General features: G+C 40.6%; 1 protein-coding gene and 1 long non-coding RNA gene across 2 annotated transcripts in view; one reads left to right on the forward strand and one right to left on the reverse strand.

Moving 5' to 3' along the window:
* Positions 1-13,417, reverse strand: part of FSIP2L (fibrous sheath interacting protein 2 like) — a 79,779-nt gene that overhangs the window by 44,427 nt on the left and 21,935 nt on the right. The window contains 5 exon segments of the mRNA XM_023633559.2: positions 896-956; positions 2,775-2,866; positions 4,030-4,075; positions 5,693-5,793; positions 10,559-10,627. Coding sequence (XP_023489327.2) covers positions 896-956; positions 2,775-2,866; positions 4,030-4,075; positions 5,693-5,793; positions 10,559-10,627 — 369 coding nt within the window.
* LOC138921946 (uncharacterized) overlaps positions 1-13,417 on the forward strand; it is a 92,934-nt gene that overhangs the window by 22,728 nt on the left and 56,789 nt on the right. Inside the window, exon 5 of the long non-coding RNA XR_011434970.1 lies at positions 2,787-2,853. This is a non-coding gene — a long non-coding RNA (uncharacterized lncRNA). The remainder of the gene's footprint in view (positions 1-2,786; positions 2,854-13,417) is intronic.

Raw genomic sequence — 13,417 nt, forward strand, 5'->3', positions numbered from 1 at the left:
AAGGCAGCATGGAATCGTGGTTAGGATTGGTTGAATAAGACAAACCCTGGGTTAAAACCCTGGCTTTGCCATATACCATGTGGAAACTTGGGCAAGATAATTTACCACTCTCAGACTTGGTTTACCTATATGTAAAATGGTAGATAAAAATAGTTCTAACTTCATTAAATTGTTGGGAGGGTTAAATGAGAGAATATAAAGAGTTTAGCATAGTAACTGGTACACAGTAAGTATTCAATAAATGCTAACATTTTTATTGTCTCATTGCCTCCAGTCTCTTTACCTCTAATTCTCCTTTCCCTTTTTAGAAAAGGCAAATTCTGATCATATTGTGGCCCTGCCCATATTCTTCAATACTTGCCCTTTGATAACAAGATAAAGGTAGATTTCTTGGCATGGCCTACCAGAATCTTAATGATCCAACCCTTATCTACCAGCCAAGCTTCATCTTCTGCAGTTCTCTAACTTGAACTTTTAGCTAAAGCAATTATAAGAAAATTTGTATTTCCACAAACACACTATGCTCCAATGTCTGTATCTTCATAAACGTATTCCCTTCTCCTGGAAGGTTCTCCTCCCATTTGTCTGCTTAGAAAATTCTTTCTTATGCTTCATGTGTCAGCTCAGTTGTGGCCTCTTCTATAAAAGCTTCCCTGGCTTTCCTCTGCTTCCACTGGACTTTGTATGTACCTCATTATTGCACTTAGCATGTTGGGTTGTGGTTATTGACTGTTCCTACTAAACTATAAAATCCAGAGTAGGAACCACGGCTTTTCTACTTTCTATGTTCATTAATTAGCTTAGTGCCTGGCATGTAGCAGAAGCTTAACAAATGTTAGTTGAATGGATGGATTAATGGACTTCAGGATTTACTTAATAACTTGCTAATGTTTACCTGGATCACAGTTTAAACTTAATTTCTTGGCCTTTTTTCCACTCAACTCAGCAAATGTCACCTATATATGCCACAAGAAAAATAAAAACAAAGAAAATTCTCAAGGGAGTTTTAAAGAATTGGAACATCAGCTATTTCTCACATTTAAAATACAGAAATTTAAGAAAATGATTTAAAAATTCTATTTATAATAAATATACATGTTTTACTTGATTTATATTACTTAGAGAATTCAAAGGTTTGTAGAATTCATTGGTATTATAAAATTAACTAACTGAAGAATGCACTGATCAGGATGGAAGTAATCAACTGAACAATTAAAAAGAATATGTGTGGTTTTTAAACAAAGTTAACTATAGGGGAAATGTTTTTAGAGAACTAGAAAGCAGAGAGCAGGTTTTCTGCCTACATGGCATGCGACTCTTTGATTTGGCCAAGAGCTCTACCTGCTTGGGTAATTATACAAGAAGATAAATCCAACCGAGTAGACTTTATTTTTTTCCAGGTCAGACTGCTGAACACAAGCCACCAGAAGTACATTTCCTGACACTGATGGGATGGGTGAAATAAGCTGCAAAATAGTATCATATTCTATTGTAATAAAAGTGGTCATGCTATTTCTCACAATAAATTAGGTAGTTGTGACCATCTGATGTATTCATATTGCCCAATATATTTTAAAGCCTCCTTTAAAAACAGATGGTCTAAATTTGTTTATTGGCTTTTTTTTGGTAAAGTATTTAGTATTGTTTTCCATCCATGTTACATTCAGGGGACACTTTTTTTCTGGCTCTATAGTGAGGCTGGTGAAAAAAGGAATTAATTCCTGATGTGGAATTACTAAACTATCTCAAGGTAGTTAAGAAGTTTCCTTTTTCAGATACTAAGCATACTGATTAAGGACGTAAACATAATAGCACATTGCCCTGTACACAGCAGGTGTTTCATAAATATTTGTTTACACAAAGAAGCATATTATGGCTAACATGCTACATTTGAGCAGTTATACATAATTGAGTCTATCACTTACTATTCATTTAACACAGGACATGACAAATGATGCCACTTTCGACCTCAGTCGTGTAGAATTCATTTGGGAAGACTTTAATGAATTTCCTGCTTGATGACATCTCTTTCAAACCATGTTAACTTTTTAGAACAGCTGAGCCAGTTAATACAGTGCTAATGGAGTCAAGGATGTGGATTTGACTCTTATAATGACAAGCTGGCCACCCACAGAAACAATCTATGTTGTGACCAGAGGCTGCACCCTGAATGCCTGCTGCCAACTTTCCAGCATCTGATCACTGGTCATGAAGGGGATAGGGTGAGGCAGCACGGCTGTCTCTGCGCAACCCATAGACACTAGAGGAGACATGATTCACAAAAGCCCAATTTGTTGCTTCCTCCACAGGACACAGGTGTATGTACCCTGACACTCTTGAAGCTCATCCTTTAGGAACCCTATAACCTAAGGGCTAAGTGGGAACACTCAAGTTGCTTCTGGTAAATCTCTATTAAGAATTGAGGCAAATATAACATTCAAATTTTGGATCTGTTTAGCACATTAAAAATCTCGAGCTCACCACTTTTCTTTCACTACCTTACAACTTGTTATTGATACTCCCTACAATTTACAGTATGGCAACACCAACATAACTGATAGCCATGAGTATCGGAAGTCTGAAGTAGCAAAGGATTATTACTGTGGGTTCACATTTCAATTTTTATAAAATCTTACTACAGGGTGGTTAATTTCAGGGAATAAGGCTGTTCTGTATTGTCATTTAATGAAGGAAACTGTGTTATACCAATCTTGACAATAATTTCATACTTCATTTGTTCTGTCTGTATCTGAGACAAAAGAAATGTTACTTGCCTCTTGTTGCAGAATATCCTGTGGAGAGTGTCTGGGGACATCTTTTGTTTTATCAGCACCATCTGGAGCTTGAGATGAGGTACTTTTAATTCCTGGGGGAAAGAAGAGGTGCCTTTAAATATGAAAAGATGATGTAATTCTCTTTGCTGGGTTGCCATAATGTCTAGAATTACCATAGTCAAGCATGTATTTATTTATGCAAGTTAAGGCAGTATCTCCAAATATGAGACACCTTTTTTGAAGTCCTCTGTCTACAAACTTCCAGTGGCTCACCACTGCCCTCAGGGACAAGCCTGAACTCCCTAACCTCTGGTTCTAAGTTACTTTGTCAGCTTAATTTCCCACCACTCCCCTGCCCTTGAATGAACTGTTCTGCACTTTGTATAGCAGGCAAGGGGGAACCACCAAGGATGTTTAAGTAGAGGAATTATACAGCCATAGTTGTTTAGGGGAAGATTACATTCACAGCAAAATGTAGGAAAGATTAACAGGATGAAGAAGAGATTGGAGATAAATTATTGCAGTAGTTAAAGATAGGGGTGGCATGAATGGAAAGGAAGGGAAGGTTATGAGAGAGTTTAAGGAGGTAGATTGGACAGAATGTAGCAACTTTTGGATGTAGAATATGATCAATAGGAAAGATTCAAAGGTGACTCAGGTTTTGTGCCTGCATAAAATTAGGAGGGGCAGAGAACAGGTTTTGGGGTGACAAGAAGATGATGAATTTGTTTTGTGCATATTAGATGAGGTGCTTGTTGGCCACCCAGGTGGAGATGTGCCAGTGCTCTCAGTGTGTGTGTACAATATGCATGGCAATCTTTTACAGAGAGTAACAGAGACTAAACTAACCTCTAGCCCAGCCCTGGGGAAATGGGAAACGGGATATATTTTTATGTCTGGGGAGAAAGGACGGCATTAGAGGGTAGAGACCTTCCTGGGGAGAATTCTCAGCACTGGGATTCCCAAATCGCAGTATGTCAGGAACTGACTCTACCTATCAGTGTAGGCAACCACAGCGGGGACTCCAACTAACCCATGCTTTGCAAAGTCCGAAGGGCCTGTTCACCCAGCAATCACTCAAAAATGTGGGATACTAACATTTACAATCATGAATAATTTTTATATCTTCCTTTATCAAAGTAATCAGATTTTATAATCAGGGGGAAAAAGCATAACTTGGAAAACTATATGACAAAACTATAATTATTTAACTGAACGATAACAGAACAATTATAAATATTGTTCTTTTTCTTACCTCCATAATGTAAAGGGTGTGATGCTTTAGTCATTTCTTTATCTTTCTGTATGGTTTAACATTCAAGAAAAAAGACATTCATTAGTAAATAAACTTCTAAAAGAGACTTTTGGCTGAATCTGGAGCAATCAAATTAATACAGTAGCATCTCTTTCTCCCCATCCCCTACCTCTCTCTTAAGCTCTGGTCTCAATGCTAACACATATTAGCAGCCTCTTACTGGATATCTCTTACAGGTACCTAAACTTAACTAGTTCAAAATGAAGCTTATCATGTACCTATGTACACCCATCTTTCCAAACTTGCTCCTTCTCTGTCTTCCATATTTTGGTTAAAGGCATAACAATCTATCCAGTCCTCCATTCTAGAAAGCTTTGTGTTGTTCCATTTATTTCAGATAAGACCAATCCAACCCACTCTAGTGCTTATTGAGCACACTGCTTGGAACTGAAATAAGATATATAATTCCTGACTTCCAGAAGTTTATCATCCAGTAGAAAAGACAGACAAATATGATACAGTATAATGAGTTCTGAGATAGAGCTAAGCCTGAGCACTATGGGAGCAGAGAGAAAAGACATCCCACTTCAAGAAAACATATACACAAAAGTTAAATCATCATCATCATCATCATCATCATCATCATCTCCCTCCTTCTGGATCCGCACATCTATTGAGTCACCAAATTCGGACATAGTCTGACTCTGAAATATCTTAAATCTGTGGCCTCTGGTTCACCCTCATTGCCACTGCCTTAGTTTGGGCCCTTATCATTTTTATCTGGACCATCCCAGTAGTCTCAAAACTATCTTGCCTCTAATCTCTTCTCTCTAGATATCTATCTCACACACTGCAAACAGATTGTCTTTTTAAAACCCAAATCATTCTTATTTCATATCTGCACTCAAAAGTATGCAATGGCTGCCTACAACTGAGAGGATAAATTTATAACTCAACAAGATATACAAAGCTCTGGGTTCAACCTCCCTTTTCAATCTCCTCTCCTGTACTACCCTGGCTTTGCTGGCTCGCACTTCCCTGCTTTCACTTAACACTTGAACATCTGCCTGCAATACTGCCTCACTATATCCTCACGTGTATTCATCTGGAAACTTCCCACTCACATTTCAAGACCTAATCCAATTAATCCCTCCTTTAATAAAGCCTGTTTATTTTCAGACTTGTCTAGGCAAGTCTAGTATCTAAATCTTCTGTGCTCCCACAGCATTTTGTACAAATCAAAACTGTCCTCTCATTTTACTGTAAACAAATTTTACTGTGTGTGTCTGTTCCCTGACAGTGAGTCCTCAAGAGCAGCAATGATGTCTTTTCCATCTTTACATCTTAGGTCATCTACTTTCCCTCTTTTCCCTTCCTTCTAGCTTAGCACAGGACCTGGCCCACGGTAAGATCTCAATAAACGTTAGCTAGCATCATCTTCATAATCAAATATTTAAGTTAGTTTCTGCTAAACTACATGGTACATTTAGCAGGAAGCTGACTTAGAACTTTCTCTGCCCGAGAGAGGCTTCACACTTGTGTAGGACCCCATTATCTCTGACCGGTCAGTGCCATGCCAGTGAAGGGGATATCCCATAGAAATATAAGTTAACTAGATAAATTAATTATCAACACAAAGCATCTGAGACATACAACTTTCTACCTTTTGTTCTGGTGTGTTACTCTGTACGTCATGCCGAGGAGGTGATGAGGTTGATTTTTTGGCAGGAAGCTTTACAAAACCATGAGAATGGTGAGTTGATCCTAAAAGTAAATGAAAGAGAAATCACGTAATTTTTAAACACCTTTATTGAAATATATTGAAGTACAATAAACTGCACATATTTAAAATGTACTATTTGTTCAGTTTTGACATATGTATAAACCCATGAAACCATCACTGCAATAAAGATAGACATTTCCATCTACCCCAAAGGTTTCCTTGTACCCCCTTATAGTTCGTCCCTCTCTCCACCTCTGTTCTCCAGGCAACCACTGATCTGCTGTCACTATAAATTAGTTTGCACTTTCTAGAGTTTGCTATAAAAGGAATCAAACAGGATATACTCTTTTTCTTTTTGGTCTGGCTTCCTTCATTCAGCATAATTACTTTTGAGATTATCAATATTAATAGTATTTTATTGTATAATAGTAGTTTATTAATAGTATTAATACCTGTATTAATAGTTTATTCCTTTTTATTACTGAGTAATAGTTCATAGTATGGATGTACTATAGTTTATCCATTTCCCCGCTGAAGGGCATTTCTGTTTTTTCCAGTTTTTTGGCTATTATGAATAGTGCTGCTATGAACATTGATGTACAAGTCTTTACGTGCACATATATTTTCATTTCTCTTGCGCACATACCTAGGAGTGGAATGGCTGAATCATATGGTAGATGTAAGTTTAATTTCAGTTGCCAAACTGTTTTCCACAGTGGTGGTATCATTTTATGTTCCTACCTGCAGTGTCAGATAGTTCTAGTCGCTTCACGTCCTTGCAAATTCTTGGTATGGTCAGTTGTTTAAATTCTAGACATTTAACTGCATGTGTAGTGGTATCTCATTGTGGTTTAATTTGTATTTCTCTAATGACTAATAATGTTAAATGGCTTTTCATGTGCTTATTTGCCATCTGTATGTCTTCAGTAAAATGTTTGTTCATGCCTTTGGCCCATGTTTATTAGGTTGTCGCATTATATATATTACATATTTTTCTATATTTTACATTTTTTTACAGTGAGCATGCCTTCTAGATCTAGGTCTGGAGACCCATCTTTTGTTGTGCTCACTTTTGGGGCTTGACAGATATGAAAGAGCCATTATGTAACAGCTACTGTTTCAAAATTTTATATTATTTTCTCATTTTTGACCCCCTAAGTACAAGACCTCTGCCCTAGTCTTCCATAGGCATCCACCTGGCTGGGGATGGAGCTAGGGCAGGGGAGGTTAGAATTGTTAACAGGAAGAATGCCACGATAAACACCCAGGTAATATTCAGAACTGTCATCCAAAAATAGGATGACACAACCAAGACAGTACGCCTTGCGAGCCTTGCAATTGTCTCAAGAATTTCCCTAAATTTTATCTTCCTTTTTGTGTAGCAACAGCCTGGAATACTTAGCTCAGAAAATTCTCCCTTAGTGTACTGGAGAGACCCTAGCCCACCAATAAGAGTTATCTGGGCTCAGGAAGGAGGAGGATACGACTTAAAGAAAATTGGAGGGGAAAAGTCCACTCCTTAGCAGCTCTGAGATGGTGGGAAAATGGAAGGGTGATGGAGAGGCTGGAGAGCAAAGACATCAGATGGGGCTTCACATTTTCCTTATTTTGGGCCTTGGTTGCTTCAGATAACATGGAGAGAAAAGAACTATTGCTCTTCTTTTCATTTAGGACTCTAGAAAGAGATCTCTTAGGCTACCTCCTCACCTTTGCCTGCTCCTCCTCACCTGGTCATGCCCAAGAAACTTTGTAATACAGAGTGGTCAGGTAGAGCAAGGCTGTCTCTGAGGTTTTGCTTTCTTTTTCTTTTTCTTTTTCTTTTTTTTTTTTTTTTTTTTTTTTTTTACAATATAACACAATCATTTATTCATGGGGCAGACGTTTAGGCAACACCTACTATGTGCCAGTTGCTGTGACAGACCCTGAGAAAACAGCGGAACATGGGAGACACAGCCGAGTGCCGGAACAGGGGCCATGTGCAGTGTTCTTAACGGTCACCCGGGGAAAAGCCATTATGTTTGCTGTCACCCACTTGTTGACTGGCTGGTGCCACTTAGCCACATTTTCTTCCATTTCTTGGTCCTGGAATTAGCCGTTTTCTGACGATGTCTTTTGTGATGAAGTTTCCATAAAAATGTAGATGAGGGGAAGTTGGCCGCCACCAGCCGTGATGGTTCAGGGTGGAAGGCAGCTCCTCGTGCAGGAGGAGGTTTAGGACGTGTTTCCAGGTTGGGTTTGCAGCAGCATGTCACAGCTCACAGCCGACAGCAGGCAATCACCCACTTGAGAGACACAGTCGCATGAAGGCAGCCCCTGTCAAGTGCAGTGCGCTGCCGTGTTCTGATGGTGCCTGGCCAACGCCACGACCACACGGTCACAGTTAGGAAGTGGCTGAAGCGCGTGTGTGGGGCCGTCCCGCTTCTGTGTCTGCAGCCCCCTCCCTCGTCCTGGGAGTGCTCTCGGGCTCTGGATTTGTAGAGAGACGCTCTGAGTCGGAGCTCGAGGGTTTCTGCGTGCTTTCCCCTACAAACACCCCCTAAAGTTGCTGATGTGGAAACTGAGGGTCATCCTGCCTGGCAGGGCAGGGGCAGGGCCAGGGTCCGCGGTGTCAGGCCTGCGCTCCCTGGGGATGTGCCTGGGGGAACAGGGTGGTGGGCTGAGCCAGGCTGTGTACTGGGGAGCCAGCAGACGAGGCTCCACAGCTCAGGGACTCCAGCAAGCTGGCCATTTGAAGGCCCTGAAGGAGAGAGGAACCCACACGTGCTGTTTCTGCAGGTTTCTGCGACTGTTGTTTGTGTTTCATAAAAGTATTTCTATCATTTGGTTTTTTTTTTTTTTTTTTTATTAATGTTATGATAGATTACAACCTTGTGAGATTTCAGTTGTACATTTTTGTTAGTCATGTTGTGGGTACACCACTTCCCCCTCCGTATCTTTTTCTTTTTTTTTAATGTCAGCTTTATTGTGGTATCATTGACATACGAAATTGTAAGATAGTTAAAGTGTACATCATGATGATTTGATATATTTATATATATCAATATATAAATATATTTGATATATTTATACATTGTGAAAGGATTCCTCCAATTTAGTTAATTAACACATCCATCACCTCACATAATTATCTTTTTTTGTTATTGTTGCTGAAAACATTTAGGTTCTATTCCCTTAGCAAATTTCAATTATGCGATACAGTATTACCAACTATAGTCACCATGTTATACATTAGACCCTCAGACCTTCTTCATCTTATAGCTGAAAATTTGTTTCCTTTTACCAACCTCTCCCTGTTTCCCCTTGAGGTTTTGCTTTCTTAAGCCATTCTTGGTTCCCATGTGGTGTACACATGGCCCAGAAAGGGCTGAGAGTCTAGCTGGGGAGCTTGCCAAGGGAAGTCACTGTGGTGGAGGTGAGAGGGCTCCACTGTGAGAGTTATGGAGCAGCCAGCCGGAATTGACGTGGAATGGGAAAGCCAGAGGGCCCTACTAAGCCCAGTGAGACCAGACTGTGAGTCAGTGCACGGATGGCCAACTTCAACTGTGAATGCCAACAGGCCAAGCACTACCTCAGTGGAGATAAGGGCATCTCTCTGGAGACCAGAGGAGGCAGAAGACATTTCATCCAAGCACCCTGACTTTATTTTACCTCCGTGAGGTCATGGAAGCCAGTGTTTCCCAGTCTTTAATGTGCATATAAAGCCCTTTGGATGTTGTGAAAATGCAGATTCTGATTCAGTAAGTCTGAGGTGTGGCCTGAGAATCTGCATTTCCAATAAGCTCCTAGGTGATGCCCATACTGCTGACATTTAGAGCAGTCAGAACATAAGCCACACCTCTTGTCCCAGACATCTGGACACCATCTTTAGGAAAGAAGCAGAAAGATGGGGAGGCTCCCTGAAAGTCTGAGCAATTTTGGAGACCCCACAAAGGCCGAATCTAGAGGAGTATGCTAGAAAAATAATGACTGAGCCAGAAAGCAAAAGGAAGGAAGACACTTAGATCCAGCAAATAGTGCTGATCCTACAGCTAAAGAAGCCTACTCAAGAAGTAGGCTGAAGTGTTCAAATGACAACAGCTACTACTCAGTCGGGCTGCTCTAAAAGAACAGGGGAACAAGAGTGGACAACTCTGACGGCACAGTCCACTGCTGCAGAAAAATATGTGGCAGAATAAAATATTTCTGTTGCCAGTGAAGTGACAGAAGTTACTTCAGGCCTTAGAAGTCCAAAGCCTAAGGGAGGGCAGGGTTTAGAGAAAGAGCATTGGTCGGGGTCGTGGTCATACTAGGTTCCTAGGGCCACAGGCTTCAGAAACAACAGTAGCACCTCTAATCAGAAATCTGCAAGGATGATTCTCCAGGTGAAACAAATGAGATGCAAGTAAAGCTTCCCTAGGAGGCTGAACTGTTGAGCAAGGAGTGGCAGCAGTGGCCGCAGCAGCCAGTGAGGCACAGGCTAAAACAATGCCTCAGGATCTTGTTTGGGAATGGAAAAGTACAATAATGAGATCAGGAGCAGGGGCTGTGGAGAAGACAGGGCTATGAACTGGGCTTGCAGAGTTGTCAGCTGCAAAACGTGGGCGCCCTGCTCATAGGCGTGTGGAGGGAGTGACACGAACTGACTAATTAGGGAGTCTAATCTGGACGGCAAGAGAGGCTGTAGCACTGTTGGCAAGCATTGCTTGAAATCTATCATTTATAACAAGGATAGAGGATTTATCTGCATTATAAGCAGAAGAGGTCAGTACCAAATCCCAATTCCACAAATTACTATTTTAGTATTTCTAATCATAACATTTTAATTACGTTTTTGTCCATGGTGAAATTTCTGGTCACTGGTAGCATCACTCATTTTCTTTATTTGAGCAGAAGAAACTTAAAGAAACACAATAAAATATTTATTTTTAATAAATAGATGACACAGTTATCCAAGATAGATTCTACTTATCCTTTCATGCCCGGTAGGAGGAGAGCCATATGCTAATCTATGTATGGTGTTGTGGGCAGGAAGTGGAGAGGATAGATTGTGGATGTTCATAAGAGGCAATTTTGTCCCTCAGGGGACATTTGGAAATGTCTGGAGACATTTTTGGTTGTTACAAATGGTGGTGGGGGGGGGGGTTGCTCCTGGCATCTTGGTAGAAGCCAGGGATGCTGCTAAACATCCTACAATGCACAGGACAGTTCCCACAACAAAGAATTATCCAGCCCAAAATGTCAGTAGTGGCAAGACTGAGAAATCCTAGGAGAGACGTGATGGAGAGGCAGGACAATCACTTTTATAATATTATCTTGTTTACTTAAAGCTATACTTGGGGGAACATGGTCATCTTCTGAGAAAAGGGAAAAACTCCATCCTTCCATCCTGCCCAAAGGGAACATGGCTTTTTCTCTGTGTGGGGATGCAGACCAGTGTGATGACTGTGCTGGAGACCCTGTGGGCCACAGTGGCCATGACAATTCTTGGTTGTGTCTCAGAGCTTGGCAGAGGCAACCATATACATATATCTCATCTGTGAAAGAGGTGACTATAGTTCCTGCTTCTTTCTTTTTTTTTTTAAGATTGGCACCTGAGCTAACATATGTTGCCAATCTTCCTTTTTTTCTTCTTCTTCTTCTCCCCAAAGCCCCCCAGTACATAGTTATATATTCTAGTCATAGGTCTTTCTGGCTCTGCTATGTGGGATGCTGCCTCAGCATGGCCTGAAAGCAGTGCTAGGTCTGCGTCCAGGATCTGAACTGACAAAACCCCAGGGTGCCGAGGCAGAGCATGGGAACTTAACCACTCGTCCATGGGGCCGGCCCCTACAGTTCCTGTTTCTAATCATTTAGATAGACAAAAGGAGTCCAAACTGTATGAGTGCTAATTGGATTTTCATTAGAGTTATAAGATGTGCATCCCTTGGTGTCTACATGGTGGAAGATGACAGCCACCTTATAGTGGCATAAGTTAATTTCACATGGAAAATAGACATCTTCATTCTCCTGTCACTTCTGTAATATTGTGAACATAAATTATTTTATATTTTCTTCTTCAAAAAGCATTTGAAGGGCCGGCCCTGTGGCGTAGTGGTTAAGTTCGGCACACTCCACTTTGGTGGCCCAGGTTTGCAGGTTTGGATCCTGGGTGTGGACCCACACCACTCTTCATCCATGCTGTGGTGGTGACCTACATATAAAGTGGAGGAAGATTGGCACAGATGTTTGCTCAGGGCTAATCTTGCTCAGCAAAACAGAAAAAAAGAAGCATTTGAGGTGCGCACTGTTTAAGATGCCTACCTGAAACTTTCTTCCTACTGGAATTAGAAGTTAACAGTTGAAGATGGAGAGAGCAATATTGCTGTTAAAGCGATTTGTTATCCCAGAGGCAGAGGTTACAGCCTCATCACTTCACTGAACTGAATTATGAGCTTTTTTTACTGACTCCTCTTTCATAAACTTTTCATTCCTTCCTCCCTCTCATTTTAACTATTCTTATCGGCTCATCTTTTAAAAACTTTCTCTTGTGCACATTCTCTCATTCTTCAAAAAAAAAAAAAAGTCTTTTCTGCTCTCCTTTTAAAACTTCTCTTTCAATTCCTTTCCCTCCATCTCTCTTTCTCTTCCCTTCCCTTCCCTCCCCTGCTTCCCTTTCCCCTCCCCATCCCATCCCATCCCATCCCATCCCATCCCATCCCATCCTATCCTCTTCTCTTTTTTTTACTCTCTATTTACTGGCCTACTTTTAAAAAGTTTTTCATTTCTTCTCTTTCCCTTTCTAACTCTCTTTTATGTACTGACTTTTTACAAGTTTCCCCCTTTTTAAATCACTTCTATCTATCTATCTATGCATGCATCTATCTATCTATCTATCTATCTATCTATCTATCTATCTATGTCTGTCTACCTACTTACCTAGCTACCATCTAGCTGTCATCCTTCTATCTATTTCAGTTTTTATCTGACTTCTTTTAGATCTTTCTCCTTGTCCTCCACACTGTGCTTAATTTTCTTACTAGCTCCTTCTCTTAAACTTCTCTCTCACTTTCACATTCTCCCTTCTTTTTAATTTTACTATTTTCCTAACCTTACCCCCTTTAAAAAGTCTTCTTTTTCTTTCCTTCCTCCTCCCTTTTTACCTACCTTCTATCTTTCTGCATTCATTACTGGTCTCTATGTCTCCTCCTTACCCTTTCATGTTCTCTCCCTCTGGATTTCTTTGTCCTTTCTTTGTGAGCCTACACTTCTGCCTTCCTTCCTGCTTCCCTCCCTTCCTCCCCCTACCTCCTGCCTTGCTTACATCCTTCCTCCTTTCCTCTCTCCCTTCCTTCCTACTCCTTTCTTCCCTCCCCCTATTCCTCCCTCCTTCCCTCCCTTCCTCTTATATCCTTTTTTCCCCACTGGTTCCTCTTTTAAACTATTTTTTTTCCTTCACTCTCTCTCATTTTATCTTTTTAATATTGTCTTTTTTACCAAGGTCTTTCCATATGAAATCCTGTCTACTTACCTATCTATCCATCAACCTACCTATCAGCCTACCAAACTAGCTAGCTGTCATCTATCCACCCATCTTTATTTCAGTGTATTTTAACTGACTTCTTTTTTAGATCTCTCTTTCTCTGTTCTCCACTTCCTCCCTCCTCCTTTCCCTTCCTCCCTCCTTTCCTTCCTACTCTCTTTTTTCCT

This window comes from Equus caballus, chromosome X (assembly GCF_041296265.1).
Source record: "Equus caballus isolate H_3958 breed thoroughbred chromosome X, TB-T2T, whole genome shotgun sequence".
Classification (NCBI taxonomy): Eukaryota; Metazoa; Chordata; class Mammalia; order Perissodactyla; family Equidae; genus Equus; species Equus caballus.